This window comes from Sinocyclocheilus anshuiensis, unplaced genomic scaffold (genome assembly GCF_001515605.1).
Source record: "Sinocyclocheilus anshuiensis isolate Anshui unplaced genomic scaffold, SAMN03320099.WGS_v1.1 scaffold454, whole genome shotgun sequence".
NCBI classification, from domain to species: domain Eukaryota; kingdom Metazoa; phylum Chordata; class Actinopteri; order Cypriniformes; family Cyprinidae; genus Sinocyclocheilus; species Sinocyclocheilus anshuiensis.
Window position 1 is genome coordinate 219,540 of NW_015548217.1, and position 23,435 is coordinate 242,974.

Consider the following 23,435-nt stretch of genomic DNA (forward strand, 5'->3'; position numbering starts at 1 on the left):
CTTTTAGTTACAGATTGCAGTTTTCGGATGACAGTAATTTGGTTTTGCTAAATATGTAACTTTTTTTTTTGTCAGATAGAACAACTTAGAAAGTAAAGAATATACAGTATATATATACAATATGTGCAATTCATTTAAGGTTGCATGTATAAAACACCAGAAAAATGGTGACGAATAAAATCATGTGCAATTCATTTAAGGTTGCATGTATAAAACATCAGAAAAATGGTGACGAATAAAATCAATGTTGTGTTATTATAAATAAAGTTTTCTTTAAAAAATTGCAATGCTACACAGGCTTGTCCTCAAAGAGTATCTGAGCGTACACCGTTCCTGTCTTTGAAGCTTTAGCTTCAGGCAGCGGCTTCATCAGTTCGAGCTCAGCGTACATCAGACTCTCTTCTGCAATTTTGGGCTGTTGGTTCAGGACAACAGCAGAGTTACAGCTCACATAAAACAATATTAAATACAACAACGGGCAGTTCTGCAGTACAAATAATACATTTCTGTGTATTTCATTTATGTAACTTACCAAAACCACTTTTCTGGGTTGAGGTTTTAAAAGCTTCGGCTTTCGCATTTTGTCTGCAATAGGGGCTGAGATGGAATATTATAATATTTTAGCTAATAAACTAAGATATATACACTTGAGAAATAATGTAAGGTGACATATAGAGGTCATTTTGGGAATGTTACTCTACCTTTAGCCGGTATCTCTGGTGGCACGTCTGGCTGCTCCACACTTTTATTTTTCTTATACTTTCTCATCTTCTTGGGAAGAGCTGGAGAGAGACTGACCACACTAGTGACCGTCTCGCCTGAACTGGACACACATGAACACGGTTTGTGAAGAAGGATGTCCTTCTCATATGCAGTTATACATTTTCATGTTTTCTCACCTGTTCTGTGGACTCTTGACCAAATGATAGTTTTCTGCCAAAAAGGAAAATATGAAAAAATTTTGATGAGCAGATTATATAATTAAGATCATTACAAGAGCATCATTAACATGCACATTAAAGGAATAGTTCACCTAAGAATGAAAAAAATAGCTGAAAATGTCCTCACCCTCGGGCCATACAAGATTAGGATGAGTTTGTTTCTTCATCAGATTTGGATAAATGTAGCATTGCGTCAGTGTCTCAGCAATGGATGCTCTGCAGTGAATGGGTGCCGTCAGAATGAGAGTCCAAATAGCTGATAAAAACATCACAATAATCCACACCACAAAATATCCACTTGTAAGAAACAAAAACCTGTTTTTAAGACGTTTTAACTTCCGGCTAATATAGTCCTCTCTCCATAATATTGTCTCGTCTGAATCAGGAGAGAAATCTGCACAGATCGAGCACCGTTTACAAGCCAAAACAGTCCAAAACATCTCTAAACGAATATATATTATGGATTTGTTTCAGCTTTTGTCTTCTCCAGATGTTAACTGATGGACTGGAGTGCTGTGTATTACTTGTGGATTATTGTGATGTTTTTATCAGCTGTTTGGACTCTCATTCTGACGGCACCCATTCACTGCAGAGCATCCATTGCTGAGACACTGATGCAATGCTACATTTCTACAAATCTGATGAAGAAACAAACTCATCTACATCTTGGATGGCCTAAGGGTGAGTAAACTTTCAGTGAATTTAAATTTTTGGGTGAACTATTCCTTTTATTGTTATCAGACTATTTTATATAATCAACAGCGAGAATCATACCTTTTAATCGTCTCTTCTTCTGCAGATACTGACAGCTCACAGCTATAGTGAACATGCACATGCACAAGAGCCCAACACAACATACCAGCACAGCACATAGATACACATCTGAAACACACAAAAAATACACTTAATGCAGCTGAAATAAATGCATACTGTATGTTTACTGCAGAGAAAATATCCACACGACACAACAGTAACAACACATAAAAACACCATTCTGTATAACCTTGTTGTATTGAGGTAAATTTACTCATTTACCTCATGCCTTTCAAATGTTTTTAGTTTCTTTAGTTTGGGGTTAAAGTAGCCCCCAAAGTAGCGCAATGACCATATCCCAAATATCAAAACTCAAAATATGTTGTTTCCATACCTAAAATATACATATTTTACAGTCACCGTTATGCAGATTGATCAGTTTCCATCCTTCACAAAACTTAACATCTACCACAGTTTTATCATAGATAGAATGCAAAATGTTTCAATACAAGCATTTCAGTCAAAATGCAATATTTCAAACCTTTAACCCACAGGAGAAAATCAATCCTAAACAAGAGTTTATTTGGCAACCCTGCATCCAACACGATGTGCAAACATTTTATTCAATATTAGAATGTTTGTGGGAGCAGGCAGCAATGGTCAGAAATTCAGCGGGAGCGGGATTAAGAAAACATTCCTGCGCAGGGCTTAAATACAAACATTTAATACAAACAATACAGACATTTTGGACGATTTAGAAATCCCGGCCGGATGCATTTTTTTAGGTCCAAAAAGAGAACATGTCCATATGCATTTGAAACATGAAAATTGTTTACTTTTTGCTGAACTGTCTCTTTAAGAAAAACTGCCATTCTATTCTCTTCCATTTCTATTAGACTATTTACTGCATCTGAAACATGTTTAGTAACACTTTTTTTTGGTCCAAGACAATATGGTTGAACAGTTTTGTGGCTTACCTTCCAACAGACTCCACAGTTCCCCCTTTGGTTTGCCGGCTGGGAGAACATGGACTGCGAGAGGAAGAAGAGAGAATTGCACACTCATCACTGTGGCTCCAGACCCTCGTAATTACATGGCACATGCAGTTAAATCAAGTAAATTGCAGGGGCAGTAGTGTGTGGGATGACAGCAGTGAAGCTTTCCCTCTCTCTGGATATGGCCCTGGCTAACACCAACTGTGATGCCCTGAAATAACCATAACCACAGCAGCTGACGACAGTAAGGCTAGCTGGCCCAACAAACACAGCCACCTCGGCTACTGAGGAAGTTTAACCGCCTATTTGGGTGTGCAACAGACCACTAAAGAGCTAATTTGATTCACTTGAATCAAATGAGTTGAATTGATCTGGTGTGTTCTGTCAGCAGTGGAAGCATAAATTAAGCAATAAAACAGGAAAGAAAAACTTTATTTTTATATATCATAATATTGTATATAACATATATGTATCATTTGCACAACCCGATCTCATTGGAAAATGTGACTATGGAGACATTTGTGCAAAATTATATTACGTTGTTTCTTGCACATTTTACGACACTTTCAAAGTAAAAGTCTCTTCAGTTTTTTTTAAATTTTTTTATGAAACAGATGAATATGAATCTGGCAACATTTTATCACATTGGTTGTTGTGCATATCGTGGCAGTTCATAAATTAAATGAACTGGTGAGTTTGGTGAGTGGCCTAACCAAGAGTGTTAACATAAGCAAACAGGAGATAAAAATGCATTTGCTGAAACAACCATGCCATTTTATCTAGCTTCTACAAGTCTGAGCACTTTTATCAAAACGTGTGTTTCAAGGGACTCGTTCACATCACAAGTGCAAAGTTGTACCGGGTGCGCTACCGAGCAAGTTTACTATATTAGAAAAGCAAAACATATGGAGCTGGCTATGTGATGCAAATTTCTAAATGTATTTGTTTGGTGTTTTACTGTCACTAATGTTCATTTCAGCTGGAAACTGCAGTGAATTGTATGTAGATATGCTTTTGGAGTTGCGAAAATGTAGGTAGAGGCACGTTTTCCAGTTGCATTAGTAATATTAAGCTTGGCTGTATTCTGTATACAGCAAGTATAACGTAATTTTAACTTCATTTTTTTGGACCTTTTATATGGTGGCCGAGAGAGCTCAACACGCTGCAAATGAAACACACACACACACACACACACACACACACACACACACACACACACATGCCAATAGAAAATGAAGAAAACATCTTCATGAGTTTGACAACACATGCGCTGCAAATACTCGCAACACAACCAAATATAGAAACTCAAATACTGACAGACCACATTGGAAATGTTTAAAGGGGTCATCGGATGCAAAATTCACTTTTGTTGTTGTTTGAACATAAATGTGTGTTGGAAGTGTGTGTACACATCCACCCTATAATGATAAAAATCCACCCAGTGGTTTTTTTAAAATCACCTTTCTCAAATCAGGGTGTTCTGAGATTCCTGTCAGAATGACGTAGTTCTGTACAGGCCCCTCCCACGATAGTTGATTGACAGGGCCATCTTACCTTAGCTCCGCCCTGAGTGAGCTGTTATCAGTCCGCCATTGTGTCGACTCCGGTGCAGGGGAAGACAAGAATGTCTCAGATTAAGCGATTGAGGTGTTCTGTTGTTGGATGTAATAATGAACAGCAGTCGTCATTTACTCCCGACATCTGAGCCGCTGAAGACGCAGAGGATTAACGGTACTTTCGTTTTGAAGGGACTGTGCCCCCGATCTGCCTAAATGCGTCTATGTTCGCGCAAATCATTCGTGATCCAGCTTCATCTACAGTAGAAGTGAGTATAAGGTTTTTTTTTATTAATCTTTGCAAATCGCTTTTCCTAATAACGTGCTAGTTAGCAAGTTCCGTGGCTTAAGTAAACAGTATCATGAGAATGGCTCGTCACCCACGGAAGAGAGGGGCGGGGTCAGCAGAGCTCCTTAGCATTTAAAGCAAAATGGACTAGAACCGCTTGCTGAAAACGTCTCGGTTACTTGTGTAACCCTCGTTCCCTGAAGGAGGGAACGGAGACGTTACGTCAGTCGTGACTGACGAATTGGGATCTCGCCCGAGAGCCCAATCACCTTCGAGTGTTAACTAAACAAGGAGCCCCGCAGCTGCATTCCCATTGCACATGGCCCCCCAGCCCCTGGCAGAGGCATCTGTTGATACAACAACATGCCTGGATACTTGCCCAAGGGACACCCCTGTCCGAAGAAAGGCAAGATCTGCCCACGGGCTGAAGGTCTGACGGCAGAACGGGGTGACAGAAACCCGGTATGTGCCGTGTCGCCATGCCCATCTCGGGACCCGGTCGTGAAGCCAACACTGAAGCGGTCTCATATGAAGCAACCCGAGCGGCGTGACAGCTCTCCAGGAGCCTCTGAAATTGTTTCTGTGGAACCGTCGTCTTGCGCTGTAAAGATCCCAGGCAGTTCAGCATCGACTGTGCATGCTCTAGCGAGAGATGTGCTGAGAGGTTGACCGAGTCCAGCTCCATGCCGAGAAAAGAGATCCTCTGCACCGGGGAGAGTTTGCTCTTTTCCCAGTTGACCCGAAGCCCCAACCGGCTGAGGTGACTGAGCACCGTGTCCCTGTGTTCGCACAACTGCGCTCGGGACTGGGCCAGTATGAGCCAGTCATCGAGGTAGTTGAGAATGCGAATGCCAGCTTCCCTCAATGGAACGAGGGCTACCTCCACGACCTTGGTGAAGACACAAGGCGACAGGGATAGCCCGAAGGGGAGGACCTTGTACTGATACGCTCGCCACGACTGACGTAACGTCGAACGTGACTGACTGAAAGGGAACAGAGCTGATTTTGACAGGGTAAAACGGATGTTTTTTACATTACCATTGAGAAATTTTAACCAAAGTATGTTATAGACATTTTTTATTAAGACCATAAAGAATCATATCAACTTGTGGAAAATGGGCATCCGATGACCCCTTTAAGGGAACCGCAACAAGTGAGGAACCTGGCTGGGACATACTTATCAATTTCTGCTCTGAAAGGTGAGATTTTTGTTTATTTTAACACCCTGATCATATGATTTCTTAGCTATTTTTTATTTTTTTTCGATATTATTATAGCTTAAATAACCTGACGAAATAAACAATTACTGTAACTGTGAACTGTTACGTAAGCTGGCTAACTTACTCTTACAACTTTCCTTATGAAAATTAACCATGGTTTTACTACCATGGTATTTAGCCATGGTATTTGTTATTAGGTATTCACACAACTGTGTTTATACAAATGGTAAACAATGCACCAAAAAAAAAAACATGGTTACTACACATTTACTATAATAAAACCATAGCTAATTTTCATAAGGGTTGTTGGGGTTGTGTTCTGAGTATTTGCAGTGTGTTTCTGTATTTTGTGTATTTGCAGCACGTGTTGACAAACTGATGAAGATGTTTTCTTAATTTACTGGTGCTTTTTCTATTTGCATGTGTCTTTTTTAAGTTGCAGCGCGTTGAGCTCTCTCGGCCACCATACTTTTAGCATTTTATTTACAGAATAAGACAAAAGAGAAGAGGGGACATTTTGGAGAATCAGAAATTGTCTGATTATCTAACTGCTAGGCCACAGAAACAGCAGGTCGACTAGCTTATTTGAGTCATTAATCTCATTTTCATATTTAGAAAGTGCTATGTTGCATTTGACACAGAATTAGAATTTCGAACATGTACGGCATTTCCAGTTGTCTATGCATTCTTATTAACCACACTGCAAATGTCTTCTGCTTTTTCTGCTTGCACATGAACTATATTTATTTCTCTACTGCAGAAATGTGCTTATTTTTGGAACTCTTGCTCATGCTTGACCGAACTGGGGAGGGACAAAAGCTCCATTGAGTCATATGGCTAAAAAAAGGAGCCAGATACAAAATCTCCAGTGGTTTACTGAAGGCTTCTGTCACTGTACAGGATGCCAAAAGTCATTTGTTGAAGACCTCACAGATGCATGAATAGAGATGCATGTTTCAACAGAGCAGCTGCATCAATTGACATATTAATTATTTCATTGCACGACCACAGCGCATTCAGCTATGAAAAGAAGTAGCGAATATATGAAAGTGTATAAAAAGTAGGGAATTTAAAGTCAGCAGCATTCTTCTCTGTCTTGGCAATATGAATGATCACACTGTGACATTTACTAAGCCTCGATGGTTGGCGTGCCTATTCAATATGACAAGTTTGCCTTTGAGCAATGGAAACAAAAAAGGCCACAACAAAACTGCATAAATAATACAACCCATTTAGGTCAAATCTATTTTTTTTCACAGAAACAGCCTTCAATAGACGTTATTGATTTGCATCACATTCTGACAAGACAAGAGTCATACAAAACATCTCCCTACAGCTTCGTCGAACCCACAAACACGGTCAGTATTCCCTGCTTTCTCTGTTCTAGTGTGCTTTTAAATCTGCACCACATCCGCCCTCACATGGCAGAGACACTCAATGGTTCTCCTTACAAACACTGTCAGTGGAAAATGTGATCATGTTTTAGGAAACAAAGTTTTGAGCTTAGTGGTATGGCTTGGTTTTGGGACTACTTTATTTGGCTATCTCATTGGTTGGTTGGAGCACACATTCTCATAGTTGTTAGTTATGTTTATGTATGTTTATGCACCAACTGGAGTATATAATCATTCCCTACTAAGTAGTTAGTAAGAGTAAGTTCTTGTGTAATTGTATGAAATAGCTTAGTCAAGGAACTATATGCATACAGTAGCTACTGGATATGCAATTTTTGTTTCGCATGTCATTATACTGTATATCTTTTCATCCCCTTTTTTCAAGCAATCCTCATTTTAAAGTTGACATGTCATCAGAGTTGATCATATTTACTTTATTGATGCAAGTCTTGGTATTTATCATATGCTGCAAAGTATTATTCCAAATAAAAAATGGTTTGTAATATTTTATTGAAATCGAACGACTGAAATGAAACAACATTTCAGCAGAAGTCATGAATCTCTCTTACTTTTCAACCCATCTGCTTGACTCTATTCTTATTTGTAACTCTTCAAATCTAATCAGTTCCTGATGGATAAAATATCTTTCACTCATCAAATTACAGCAATAACAGAGTTTCACATTGACTGTTTCTACACCTCCAAAATTGAAGACCCCATGAAATGGCTTTACAAGCACCGTTGTCTTTCATGTGTTGATTTATTATTGAAATAGGAGGTTTGACTGTGGCAGTATTTAGGCAAAATGTGCACATTTTATGACACTTTAAAAGTGAAATGTCCAGTGAGTGGCACTAAAAGCATGTTCAGTTTTATCTGAAACAGAATATGACAACATTATGTTGGTTGTTATACATATCACAGAAGGTCAGAAATGAAAGGTGCTAAAAGGTTAATGCTCCATTGCATTTGAAAATAATGTAGCAGCTACACGAAACTCAGCGTGAACCTAACCAATAGTGCTAACTAAAGCAAGCATGAGATAAAAACACATTTGCTTAGGCAATCATGTCATTTTATCTTGCTTCTACACGTTTTTGAGCTCTTTTATCGTGACTCGTGACACTTGTGTTTCACGGGACTCGTAAGGGAGTGCTGTGTAATACTGTACCGGGTGCCCTACCAAGCAAGTTTACTACATTAGTAAACCCATACATGGTTAGGTTATGCAAACATCAAAATGTGCTAGTTTACAAATCATGCATTATAGTAATAGCATTTTGGTCATAACATAGTATTGCACAAGAAACCACACAAGTTTTTAATAATCTGCACCGTAATTATAATTTGTGTGAAAAGTAAATAAAAGTTGTTGGTTCTTGACTATCACCAGTGTTCATTTCAATTGGAAGCGGCAATGGATTGTATGTATAGGTAGGCCGACATATTTTACAAAAATGTAGGTAAAGGCACGTTTTTCCAATGAGCATAATATTACATATACATATTATGTTGGATTTGCTATACTTGCTATTGCTCATTGTTGGTCGATTTGACGAACATTTGTATACAAGAGGAGTCGACCAAGAGTAGTTTTTACCTAAAGGGAGAAACTGCAAGTTTTAAATGTTTGCTAAAAGTGAATTTTGCAGATGTTTGGCAGTACACTCACATGTAGCAGGTCTCAAAGTTAACACACATGGACTTAAAGCCACAAACATCCAATTTTGATTTGGTGACGTCTTTAAGTAGGCCAGGCGACGCCCTCCCACAGCGAGCTCTGGCAGCCCTTTTTGGGAAACTCTGATCTAGTAGTCGAGTCCCTGACCCCATTTTTCCTCTTATTCTTGCTGCTTTGCTGCAAAGCTCTTCATACATATGGGCTTATTTTGTCCTGGATCCAGAGAGCGACAGCCTCTCCATCCTCTGTGCTGCTTGCGTATCTGTCTGTCTGTCTGTACAGTAAGTTAGTAAAGGAAAACTGCACTCTGCAGCCAGTGTCAATAACGTTTAGCTGTCGCTACGCCAGTGTTCACTTTGTTGTCAACTCGGCTCTGACCGCCAAAAGACAGATATATAACGCATAAATATTAGATCACATTTCCACATGTTGTTAATGGAAAATCGAACACATACAACACCGAAGGAGTTTCTCAACATCTGTTGCTTATGCACTGAGTATATTGTCAGATGTTTCGAACCTTGAGACAATTTAAGAGTCTAGATGAGAGAAACTCTCAACAAACAGTCACTCAAAACAAGGGTCAGAAATGAGCTTTTCCGTACTCCATTCCGTACGCCTTTTTAGCAATTATTAAATCAAGATTTTACACTGGTTATGTTAACAGCACGAAAAACAAAGCGTTTTTCAAATTGGCATACAATTATATACAGAACGTGAGTAAAGGACGTCACTGAAACGTTCAATAACATTGGTAATATCTACCAATAACATAACTCAACATTGGTTATAATGCTCAATGCTGCATAAAAATAAATCATTGCAACGTGACCAGATCTAAGTATTATGCCTCAATCAACACTTTTTATTCATGTTACTTTAACACTGGCAGTAGTAATTGATTAGGTTAGTTTGATTATGCAGTGTTATTACTTTTGGCCCAATCCCCCATTAATTTCACAACAGCATATGGACAATTTATTTTTTTTTTTATATATATTAAAACATTTAAATACCTTTAAAAAAATATATAAATTTAGAGCTTTTTCTACACCTCCAAAATTGAAGATCCCATGAAATGGCTTGACAAGCACCATGGTCTTTCATAAGTTGGTGTATTATTGAAATAGGAAGATTGAGTGGCACATATGAAGGAATCTTCCCTTACCCGTTGCTTTTAGTTTACTTCACAGCCATGAACAATTCACTCAGCGCAGGCTCATTGGACAAACATGCCTGTGCAAATGAACATGAATTTGACAACTTTACGATAAAACAACACTAAACCCAACCCTAAACCTAACCAATAGTGTTAGCAAAAACAAATGAATCAGTCATGTTATTTTATCTAGCTTCTACAAGTCTTTGAGCTCTTTTATTGTAACTTGTGTTTGACGGGACTCATACCCGAGTGCTTCATATCACAAGTGCAATGCTGTTACCGGGTGCGCTACCGAGCAAGTTTACTACATCCGAAAAGTCAAACATGTAGAGCTGATTGTGATGCAAACATCAAAATGCATTAGTTTACAAACCATGCACTATGGTAAAAGCTTTTTGAGGACAAAACATAGTGTTGTGGAGGGAACCACACACAAATCTAAGCTTTTATTCATAATCAAAGTGAATACGAATAAAAGTTGTTGGTGTTTTACTGCCACTAGTGTTCATTTCAGCTAAAAACTATAGTGAATTGTGAATTGTAAATGTAGTTATGTTTTTTTCAGAGGCACATTTTTCCAATGAGCCTACCTTGAGTTTGAGTGGCATTGTTGTTTATTTTGATAGCATTTTTGCTCCAGTCCCCCTTTAATTTCCCACCCGGCTCACAACAGCATATGAACAAACCTCGTAGCTGCGTGGAGGCCGAGCTGTTGGTGGAAGCTTTCCATCGTTCCTGATGCTTCTTGAACTCTTGGACCCTGCAGCTGTAAAGACCCCTGTCCTGTTCGCTGATGTTCATGATGAGGAGGTTGTATATCTTGCCCTGTTTAACCACTGTCAGTTTAATTTTGGGCTTGCTGAAGCTCTTGGTGTAGTTTCCGTAGAACTTGGCTCTCCGCATGTTCACCCGCGCCACCAGCAGCTCCTCTCCTCCCGATTCCGGCTGAAACATCCAGCGCACCACAGGCAGACTCGCTGAGCGCCGCCGCTGGGTCACCTGACAGGACAAGGTGATGTTTTCCCCCTCAGCCACCACAGTGAACGGAGATGGAGTGACTGTGACGTTGATAGCTGAGCACACATCTGGAATCAGAAAATACAAAGCAAATAAATATCTTATTCACAGAGCGATGCATCATTTAAAGGAATAACTTACCCCAAAATGAAAATATGCTAATAATTCACTCACCCTCAGGCCATCCAAGATGCAGATGAGTTTGTTTCTTCATCAGATTTGGAGAAATGTAGCATTGCATCAGTGTCTCAGCAATGGATGCTTTGCAGTGAATGGGTGCCGTCAGAATGAGAGTCCAAACAGCTGATAAAAACATCACAATAATCCACAAGTAATCCACAGCACTCCAGTCCATCAGTTAACATCTGGAGAAGACAAATGCTACGTGCTTGTAAGAAACAAATCCATCAAGACGTTTTTAACTTCAAACCGTTGCTTCCAGTCCATAATCCACAATAACGTCCTTCAGTGAAAAAGTGGTGTGGTCTGAATCTGAAGAGAAATCTGTACAGATCAAGCACCGTTTACAAAACAAAAACAGCTCTAAACAAATATGTGGCTGGATTTTGATGTGAGAGACAACAGCAGATGCACTTTTTCACTGGAGGAAGCGTTATCGACTCTATGGATATTTTGGCCAGAAGTTCAGGTTTCAATTTAAACGTCTTAATGCTGGATTAGTTTCAGCTTTTGTCTTCTCCAGATGTTAACTGATGAACTGGAGTGCTGTGGATTACTTGTGGATTATTGTGATGTTTTTATCAGCTGTTTGGACTCTCATTCTGACGGCACCCATTCACTGCAGAGCATCCATTGCTGAGACACTGATGCAATGCTACATTTCTCCAAATCTGATGAAGAAACAAACTCATCTACATCTTGGATGGCCTGAAGGTGAGTAGATTTTCAGCAAATGTTCATTTTTGGGTGAACTATTGCTTTAATAGAGCCACAATATTTAAGATAAATTAATTCTAACTGGATAAACAATTATTAAACACAAGTAATTTCTTATTCAGTGTCCCAGTTGTGTAAGCCAGCAATTTGTCTGCAGACTTGAAAGAGAATAAAGCAATACACGCATGGAAATTAAACGTAAGAGTCTTTCCAGACCCTCTTGCTGCTGTTTAATGAGCCTTTTTGACAGGCCATCTGGAGAACATTATATGGGTGGATCTCAAACAGATGACCCCACAAATTGTCCAGCTCTGTATTACATTAAAATGGTATATATATCAATTATAATACATATATTATATAGACATCTTGAGCAGCAAATCAGCATATTAGAATGATTTCTGAAGGATCATGTGACACTTAAGACTGGAGTAATTTATAATTTGACAATATATTCACATACAAGTTCAAGTTCAAGTTCAAGTTAATTTTATTTGTATAGCACATTTACAGCAGCCGCTAGGCTGACCAAAGTGCTTTACAGAAGAGAAATATATAAAAACATACACAGAAAACAAGCCAAATACAAATATGAACAAGTCAGACAGGTATGACTGAAACCAATTAAGAACGGTAGCTTTTAGATCCACCCAGGACTCTAGTCTGGATAATAGTGTGGAGTGGTCAACTGTATATTTTTTTAGAACAGAAGAGTCAAGTGAAGGTTTCTTGAGCAGGGGAGTGACTGTAGCCACTTTAAGACTGGCAGGGACAGCGCCAGTTTGGAGACACTTATTGATAAGAGACACCAAACCAGGGCCAATTGAATCAATGATTAATTTTAAGAATCTCGGGTGAATAATATCGTTAGAACAAAATGAGGGTTTGAGCTTGTCAATCACCTCCTTCAATGCCTGGAAATTGATAGGTTTGAAAGCATCCCAAAAGGCAGAGGCAGATGACAGGGTTGGAGAGACAGTTAAAGTGGGGCAGACACTAAGTCTTAAGTTAGTAATTTTGTCACTGAAATATCTCAAGAAGCTTTCACAGAGAACATCAGAGGCATCAGGCAAGGAGTTAGTAGAAGGATTTGCAACAGATTGAATAATTGAGAACAAAACCTTAGGTTTAGAGTGATTAATTTCAATTAGATTAGAAAAATATGCAGCTTTAGCAGACTTAACAGCAGTTTGGTAAGATGTAAGTGAGTCTTTAAACATTTGAAGAGAGATATGTAGCCTGTCCTTCTTCCATTTGTTTTTTCCCCCCTAAAAATCTGTTTATCTAAAGAAAGTCATTCATCAGGCACAGTGTGAGGGTGAGTAAATGATGAAAACATTTTGGGTGGAATATGTCTACCTTACAGCATATGAAATAAATGCTAAATTATGTTCTGATCAGGTGACTGACTTGGCCATTCTCCAATTAGCTTTAAAAAACTCTTGTCGCTTTAGCAACAGATCATTGTTGTAGTGTATAGCAGCAGAACCTGAGCAGATTTTTCTGTTCTCTTTCAAAATTCATTTTGCTTCCAACTTCATTTGCCATCAGCAGTTTCACCGTCATTAAAGATGAGTTGGTCAAATAATGCCTTCATTCCCAAGTCTGAGGTGCATTGGAAGAGGTAAAATTACCCAGCTTCACTAAAAACTTTCTGTCAGACAGGTATGACTGAAACCAATTAAGAACGGTAGCTTTTAGACCCACCCAGGACTCTAGTCTGGATAATAGTGTGGAGTGGTCAACTGTATCAAAAGCGGCCGATAAATCTAAAAGAATAAGAACCACAGAGTCTCCAGAATCAGTGGAGAGATAAATATCGTTTAACACTCTCAAGAGGGCAGACTCAGTGCTGTGAGCAGATTTAAAACCAGATTGAAAAACCTCATAAATACAATTACTAGTCAAAAAATGTTGAAGTTGATCCAGCACAATTTTCTCCAATACCTTAGAAATGAAAGGTAAGACAGAAATTGGCCTAAATTTTTTTAGAACAGAAGAGTCAAGTGAAGGCTTCTTGAGTAGGGGAGTGACTGTAGCCACTTTAAGACTGGCAGGGACAGCGCCAGTTTGGAGACACTTATTGATAAGAGACACCAAACCAGGTCCAATTGAATCAATGATTAATTTTAAGAATCTCGGGTGAATAATATCGTTAGAACAAAATGAGGGTTTGAGCTTGTCAATCACCTCCTTCAATGCCTGGAAATTGATAGGTTTGAAAGCATCCCAAAAGGCAGAGGCAGATGACAGGGTTGGAGAGACAGTTAAAGTGGGGCAGACACTAAGTCTTAAGTTAGTAATTTTGTCACTGAAATATCTCAAGAAGCTTTCACAGAGAACATCAGAGGCATCAGGCAAGGAGTTAGTAGAAGGATTTGCAACAGATTGAATAATTGAGAACAAAACCGTAGGTTTAGAGTGATTAATTTCAATTAGATTAGAAAAATATGCAGCTTTAGCAGACTTAGCAGTTTGGTAAGATGTAAGTGACTCTTTATAAAGTTATAAATGCTGTAGATGCAAACTCTAAATCCATAAAATCTGCCACAATCACAATTTTCCTTTGGCTTTAAAGCATTTTTTTAAGGAAGAAAACAAGCTAGTGTGTAATTTCTATCTGTGAGGATGTTGTGCTATTTATAAACTCAAAGTGACCACATGTATATACACACACACATAGGATTTAAGTTACATATACTAACGAAGGAGGAGTCAGAAACCACAACATACACACAGGCAGAGAAAAAAAAAGTGAATCACCAAGAAAAAAGACAAACAATTGAAAGAGAAATGTCATACTGCTTGCACTTATATGAAGACATTGTGCGTATGTCAGCTTGGCTGATTTGGACAATAACTTGAGCTTTATCTTCAAAATCTCAGAATCAACAGATGAAAAAAAAAAAAAAATGCATGCATTAAAAAAAAGTCACTGTCATGCTGAGATTTTCTAGCTCTACTGAACAACATCACAGCTGATGTTAACTTCAGACAGACTGCACTTACTTCCAAAGAGGAGGTTAGTCAGGAGAGCTGTTAGCACTGCAGAGATCTTCATTCTCCAGGCTGATGGGCTCCATGCAACTCCAGTTCAATCTCTTCACAAAAAGTGAAGTCCTCCACTCTTTTTTCTCTCTCCTTCTCCTCTGTGTAACCCGAGACAAGGACACACTTAGTCTACACCCTCTCTCCTCCCCCGTTGTATAGGACTACACACTACACTCAATGAAGCAGCTGTCATTTCCTTTTCAGAAATCTAAAATGTAGTTTTTGTCCAGTCCAGTTAGAGAATATCAGTTATAAACAAGGTTTAGTACCGGTATATATATACTTAAATACTTTTTTTTTTTAGCAAGGATGTTTTAAAGGGATAGTTCACCCAAAAATGAAAATTCTGTCATCATTTACTCACCCTCAAGTAGTTTCAAACCTGTATGAATGTCTTTGTTCTGCAGAACACAAAGGAAGATATTCTGAAGAATGTGGGAAACAGAGCAGTTCTGGGGCACCATTGACTTCCATAGTATTTTTTTCTCCTACTATGGAAGTCAATGGTGCCCCAAAACAGCCTGGTTACAAACTTTCTTCAAAATATCTCCCTTTCTGTTCGGCAGAACAAAGAAATGTATATGGGTTTGGAACTACTTGAGGGTGAGTAAATGATGACAGAACTTTCGTTTTTGGGTGAACTATCCCTTTAAATTGATCTAAAGTGATGATAAAGTTACAAAAGATTTCTATTTCAGATAAATGCTGTTCTTCTGAACTTTCTATTCATCAAAGAAAGCTGAAAAAAATTCTACTCGCTGTTTTCAGCATCATAATAATAATAAATGTTTTTTGAGCAGCAAATCAGAATATCAGAATGATTTCTGACGGATCGTGTGACTGGAGTAATTATGCTAAATATTTAGCTTTGAAACCACAATAAATTACATTTTAAAATATAATTTAATCAGTTCTGTGTTCATTTATTAATCTTTATGTTAATTTCAACATTAACTAATTGAGTTTACATGAACTCACAATAGCTGTTTACATCTACCTACAGTATTTTTATTTTTTTGCGAATTTTGGGATATTGCATAAAAAAAAAAGAAAAAAAGCTGGATGGAAAAGCCAAGATGTGCATAAATTCTAAAAATGTGAATTCTAAAAATAGATCGTCAAAAAAAAATAAAAATAAAAAATAAATAAATAATATATATATATATATTTATTTTTTTATTTTTTTTATTTTTTTTTAAGATTATTGTGATCTCTGTAAAGTTTCCATTGCATAAACTAGGATGGAAAAACATTTACCAAAAACAATTCCTCAATGAACATCACAAAAGTAATGTGACTTACATTCCCAAATATCGTCCGCCTCCAAACACAACAGAACATGACACTGTTTGTTATTGTGTTTCATCTGTGCAAATGATTTATTATGTAGGGAAAAAAAGAGCTGTGAGCTTCCCCATCGTTATTATTAACACTTTGCGTCAGTTTTTTGGAAAGTGGCGATTTTATTCTCTTTAACAAATGGAAAAGAAAAGGTGCTTAATCCGCAGATGTTTTATGCGATATTCTAATTTTGAAGTTAAATTGCCAACTTTGGATGGAAACATAGTTACTGAACAGTTTTATTAACTAATGTTAAAGATAAATAAATCAATTCTGTGTTCATTTTTAATTAATAGCAACTAATGGGACTTCATTGTAAAGTATTACTATGTTTTTTGTCATGTTTTATTCACATACAGCCTCAAAAGGTTATTGTCTGCTACACTTTAGTTTGTTTTTAGCCTCTTTTGACATATAAGCCTGCTTTTAGCTTCATAACATGTCATTAAATCAGAGTCTCTGATCAGCTTCAAGGATCTGAACGAGAGGAAGTGAGATTTATCCATCAAAAGTAATCAATTAATTTCATATTCTTGGTCAAAATGTGCTTCTGTGTCTAACACACTCTTGCATTCAACATGCACACTTTATCAAAACATTGTTCATTGTCATTCAGTCTTTGATTCTGTTTTGATTTGATTTGATTTGTCACAGCTTCAAATACCAATGCAAACAATAATTTTAGCATCGCAGCTTCCATAAACAATGAAAACGACTTACCGATGGTGAAGATAAAGCAGAAGGCTGAGCAGTATCTTGCATGTTCAGACATTCTTAAGTCTTTTCATGTCTGTCTCTAACATTGCATGTTTTGTGCAAACGTGCTGGTGTGCTGTTTTCGAAAAAATCGAACCATTTCCTGAACACTCACCAAATGATTTCTAGATAAGATGGGCTGATGATAATGCGTGCAGCTCTTCAGTGTGATCTCCATTAGGAGATGATTTTTGCTAAAAGGCAGCATGCCAGTGAATTTTAAACCGCAATGCAAGATTTGGCCATTCTGAAGACCCTTACGGTCATTAAGCATCACTCTTGGTGTTAGTTATTAGGTTCATTCAGGGTCAAAGCGCTCCATCAGTCAGTGTTTTGAGACTGACATGCATTGCATGCATCTGAGATCTATTGCACCAATTTGTTTTGACACTAGAACTCAGTAACTTGGTTATCAGAACATTTGTGTTATTGCATGCATGACCAGACCACTGAATCACCCAGATTTGACCGCAACACACATTTGGGGTCTGTGAGATTTAGAAATTAGTAGTTTTATTCACCAAGGCAGCATTAAATAGCATGACATTTATAATGTAACAAAATATTTCGGTTTCAAATAAATGGTTCTTTTGAGCTTTTTATTCATCTGTGAATCCTGAAAAATAAAATGCATGACGGTTTCTACAAAAAAAATATTGTGCAGCACAACTGTTTTCAACATTGCTAATAATCAGAAATGTTTCTTGAGCAGAAATCAGCATATTAGAATGATTTCTGAAGATCATGTGACACCGAAGACTGGAGTAATGATGCTGAAAATACAGCTGCGCATCACAGAAATACATTACAGTTTAACAGATATTCACACAGAACACACTTATTTTGAATTGTACTAATATTTAACAATACTGTATTTATGATTAAATAAATGCAGTCTTGGTGAGCAGAACAGACTTCTTTCAAAACATAAAAAATCGTACCGACCCCAAACCTTTGAACGGTATTGCACATTTAATTTCTATAATTCACCCAAAATTGAAAACTAGGGCATGCAATATGAGAATATCTGTGCTGTTGACAAGCATGCCAAGACAAGACCCACATCTGACCACAGCACGGCTGCTCAAAATGTCACCGCAGAGATCAAAGAGTTGTTATCGTGTGGCTCTATCTGAGAATAAAGGATCAGCACAGGTTTGAATAGTTTCTAAATTAATATTCTCAGCAGGTTCTTCTTACGCAGTCAAAGGTCACAAACAACAGGGTTTTGCTGGAAGCAATGCATGTCTGCTTTGGACAGATGCTAACAGGTTGCATAACAAACACAGAGCATTAATGGAGCATTGAGAAACCGAGAAACAGAGAAACACGCCACCTGGTCTAACAGTTTTCCTTTGATTTCCTTTCGATAAACTGTAACCATAGCAACTTCACCTGCTGGGCCTTCACATGGACAGAGCTTTGTGCGGTTCATATTCATACACAGAAATATTACTCATTTATCTGTTGGGAGGAAAGAATGACAGTATCATTATATTAGGTATTACAATTTGTGGTCTGAATAGTTACAGTAATAATGGGCTTAAACAGGTTCTAGCTTTCAAAGCATGAATCTTTTAAACATCTAATGGGTCTTAGCACTGGTATTAGTGAACGTGTTTTGTGGAGTGTTATTACATAACTGCTATTCATATCACTTCTGAACACTGAGCTTTACAGGCTGATGTTTTTATATATACTGTAATATATATAGCCGGACATTCTGGGAGGTTCATACAATGTGCCTGGCTATGTTTAATACAATTTAAGATTTAAATTAGCTTTAGTTCTTCTTTGTCATTGCCACAAAGTTACATCTTAATACTTAAAATAACTTAATACTTAAAGCTCAAAATAATGCACACTCTTTGCTTGATTAGCATGTTTTGCCATGTTTAAATTTTAACCGGCTTATTAACTTAAGAGGATAAAACAGCCATGTGCTAACAGTGTAAAAAATTTGTAAATCGAAGAAAATTAAGATGATTGGATTATGTTTTACAATAAATCACAAATCCTTTTAACTGTAAAAATGCATGTTTAATTCTGTGTGTTACTTGTCCTTTCTTTGTAATTATTTGTGAAATATACTATTGATTTCTGAGTGAAAATTATTTCATTTTAATATTTATATTTTTAGTATATTTACATAGATGTTTATGGAATATTTACCGCATGGAAATACAAAATAATCATTACAATCATGGTTCTGAACTGTATTTACACACCCCAAATTTTGATAGAAAGTTAAAATAAAATAAAATACTAAATAAAATAAAGCAAGCTCTTATTTGTATGTTTTCAAAATTTTGTTTGACCCCCTATGAATGACAGTGAACATTTTCAAACATTTATTTGTCTATTTACATAAATGTTTATTTAATGCTTATTGTGTAAAAAATAAATAAATAACACAAATCATAGATTTGAACTGTATTTACACACCCTACATCTTGGTAAAATGTTGCAAACCTCATATAAGAGAACAATAAATAAAAAAAACATAAATAAATAATAAAATAAAATAAAAAATAAAATTTAAAAAAATAATATTTTTATATTTTCAACATTTATTTTGACCTCCTATGAATGACGGTCAACATTTTCTTAAGGTTAAACACCTTCCGTTACAGACCAAATAAAAACAAGAAATATTTTTAAGATTTTCAGGTCATATTTTGCACTCTGTGTCTGAAAGAGTAATGCTGAGCTTGAACTTGCCACTTCTTGTCTTGTCAAACACACTTTTTTTTTTAAATTTCCATAAATGCTCACAGCCTGTTCAGCAGCACATGGTAAACTACAGCCTCTATCTGGCCAAAATGCTTCTCATAATCTCTAATTAAAAAACATTACAACACGTAGTTAGTTCTTTGTCTGCTCTATTTACAGTATATCTAATATTTGCAGTATGAGAAAAGCTTTTGTAATAATAAACACTGTTTCTCTTACAGTAGGACACACTGTCTTTATCATACATATTACATTGTTTTAGAGCGGCATACCACACAAAACAAATAACACCAGGAGAAATGTTATATTTTGTGGTAGGTGTGAGAATGACAAAGCTTGTGTTTGACAACTTTCTAGTGGACAAGTGACAGTACAGAGAAGTGGTTTAGTGGTAAACTTCACAGTTTAACAGAGTGGGACATGGTTTTACAACACACCGCCATTGCTTAACTTCGAATGGGCAGAATGGGTATTTGTGCATCTTTAGACCTAATGATTGCATCACAGATTTGGCATATTGCAGTGTGATTTGTTTTCATCATCACAAGGCGATTTGTTGACATCTTGATGTCTCAACTCAAGTCTGCCTCCAGATATTTTTTCGTGACAGGCTTTGAACAAGGCCGTGTCAAATTAATTGGGTCTGTTGCAATAAGTCAGTGGTCTGTATGTTCTAAGAAATGTTTATATCCTCAAATATTATTATATGGAGGGATTTCTTCTGTTTATCAATGCTATTTTTATTAAACAATCTATGTATTATTAGCATCAATGAACAAAACAATTATTCCATGATTAATGTTAATATTTTTGGGGCATATATATACTAACATTCAAATAATATTTTGGAAGAAATTCATACTTTCAGGATCAATCCTTTAAGAATGCATTAAATTATCAAAAGTGACAGTAAAGGCATACAGAAGATTTCCATTTCAAATAAGTGCTGTCCTTTTGAACTTTCTATTCATCTGTGAATCCTGAAAAATAAAATGTATCAAGGTTTTCACAAAAAATATCGTGCAGCACGACTGTTTTCAACATTGATAATAATCAGAAATGTTTCTTGAGCAGCAAATCAGCATATTAGAATGATTTCTGAAGATCATGTGACACTGAAGACTGGAGTAATGATGCTGAATCAATTACATTTAACATATACTCACATAGAAAACAGCTATTTTTAAATTGTAATAATATTTCACAATATTCCTGTATTTTTGATCATAGAAAAGCAGCCTTGGTGAACAGAAGAGACTTCTTTCAAAAACATTACAAAATCTAATCAACCCCAAACATTTGGATGCTAGTGAACATTTAAAATCTTTTTATAATTCACCCAAAAATAAAACCTACGTCATAATTAACCTCATGCTCTTATATTATTCTCTGTCATACTATAAAAGTGAATGGGCACCGAGAACTGTCAAGCAAAAAAAAGTACCTGAAGTCTTCTGAAGCCATATAATAGATTTATGTGTGGAACATCACTTAAAAATCACTTAAAATCTTGCAAAACAGCCTTGAGCATCATTCACTTTCATTGTACGGAAATGTGCAGCTCCACGCAAGGAACAAAGTCATCGAAAAACATGTGGGTTAGTAAATTCTGACAGACAGGTTTCTTTAAGCATTACACAACGAGGCAAAGGTTATTGCATTTATATCCATCCTCCCTGTTGAATCCAGCGTGGCAGTCAATACGCAACAGTAACCGGAGCGTCTCAGCAGCGGGTGCATGTCGAGGCCAGCGCATCAGACATGCTAGTATTTATTGGCAGCCGTGATGCTCAAGCATTCTCCAGTGCAATGTATGATAGCCAGCCCATGTGTGGATGTCCATCACCTCAGATAGATCACGCTCCTCTCCGCTGCCACCCCAGACGCCCCTGAGGGCCAAACGGTCCGGTTGTCCTATTATAGCCTTGCCTGCTCGCTCTGGGATAAGAGGTTGAGTGAGAGCTTTTGGAAACGGTGAGACTGGGTTGCTAAGGATAGAGACTCGTCTGCTCTCTCCTTGCGACCTTCCTCCCCTCGAGGTTCACATTAGCAGATGGTAAAAGAGAAGAGCGCTCCAGTCGCAGCAGCGGTCTGACTGCTGACACAGAGGCTTACAGATATTATTAGGGAGGGACTTTCCCCATACGACCCCATGAATCATGTACAGGAATAACATACGGTCTGTGGACAAAACACAAGTATGCATGTGTCTGAGCTGATGGAGCAGTTACTCGTTTTGTTGATATATTGATTGTGTTGACTCTGTCTTCTTCTAAAAAAAATTTCCTCAATTCACTTAAAAACAATGCTTACATCTCATAGCACACATATTTAACTTTGGTTAGACATAAACAGATATAAATTAACAAATAAAATCTGGAAGTACATAAATAAGAAAGAAAGAAAAAAGGAAAAAAAGAATGAATGAATGAATGAATGAAAAGTAGTTCACCCAATAATTAATATTGTCACGATTTACTCACCTTCCAAACCTGTATGATTTTTTCTTCTGTGGAACACAACATTTACGAAGAATGTTTTTTTTTTTTTTTACCCAAATTTAAAACACTGTTTCAACTAGACCGACGTTCCATTATTCGCTGCTAACCAGATCTGACTGATTCATATTCATATTCAGAGAACCAGATTAATGAATGATTAATTTAGACCTGTTGTGAACTGGATTAACTGATTCATTGAACAAATTTAACTCATTTTATGAATCAGACATCGCCACTTTAGATTTCCATAAATAAATCAAGTCCAATTTATTTCTATAGCGCTTTTCACAATACACATTGTTTCAAAGCATTAAGCAACTTTACCTTAACTTAATCTTATTTTCATGCCTTATAAAATTGCATTTTGGCACAATATAAACAATCAAGCAGTTGAAATTTGCTATATAGTGTGTCTGTGTACACACACACACACACACACACACACACACACTATATATATATACCCAAATTTAAAACACTGTTTCAAATAGACCGACGTTCCATTATTCGCTGCTAACCAGATCTGACTGATTCATATTCAGAGAACCAGATTAATGAATGATTCATTTAGACCTGTTGTGAACTGGATTAACTGATTCATTGAACAAATTTAACTCATTTTATGAATCAGACATCGCCACTTTAGATTTCCATAAATAAATCAAGTCCAATTTATTTCTATAGCGCTTTTCACAATACACATTGTTTCAAAGCATTAAGCAACTTTACCTTAACTTAATCTTATTTTCATGCCTTATAAAATTGCATTTTGGCACAATATAAACAATCAAGCAGTTGAAATTTGCTATATAGTGTGTCTGTGTACACACACACACACACACACACACACACACACTATATATATATACAGTATATATATATATATAGTAAGTGTATCCAACTTTATGCTGGGCGATAATATGGTTTACATTTTTTGACAATAGAACAATCAATAATAGCCTACCTAAATAAAATAAAATACATAAATTCTATAACTAATTCATAAATAACAATTTAAATAGAAATATATAGTGAAAAAAAGTCACATTTTATTGACCAACATTTTAAGTTTTTTTTTTTTCGTCTATGCTTTTATTAGGTTGTGATATTCTTCAAAAAAAAAAAAAAAAAAAAAAATCTTTTTTGGG

At 36.8% G+C, this 23,435-nt stretch overlaps 1 protein-coding gene across 1 annotated transcript; it reads right to left on the reverse strand.

Moving 5' to 3' along the window:
• Positions 1 to 210: 210 nt before the first annotated feature.
• Positions 211 to 14,984, reverse strand: LOC107653934 (V-set and transmembrane domain-containing protein 4-like). Its single transcript, XM_016440795.1, has 8 exons — positions 14,915 to 14,984; positions 10,678 to 11,076; positions 2,672 to 2,725; positions 1,716 to 1,823; positions 900 to 933; positions 702 to 823; positions 533 to 597; positions 211 to 415 (listed from the first exon to the last, which is right to left on the reverse strand). The coding sequence occupies exons 1-8, from the start codon at positions 14,964 to 14,966 to the stop codon at positions 290 to 292; spliced, it is 960 nt and encodes a 319-aa protein (XP_016296281.1). The 5' UTR covers positions 14,967 to 14,984; the 3' UTR covers positions 211 to 289.
• Positions 14,985 to 23,435: the final 8,451 nt, after the last annotated feature.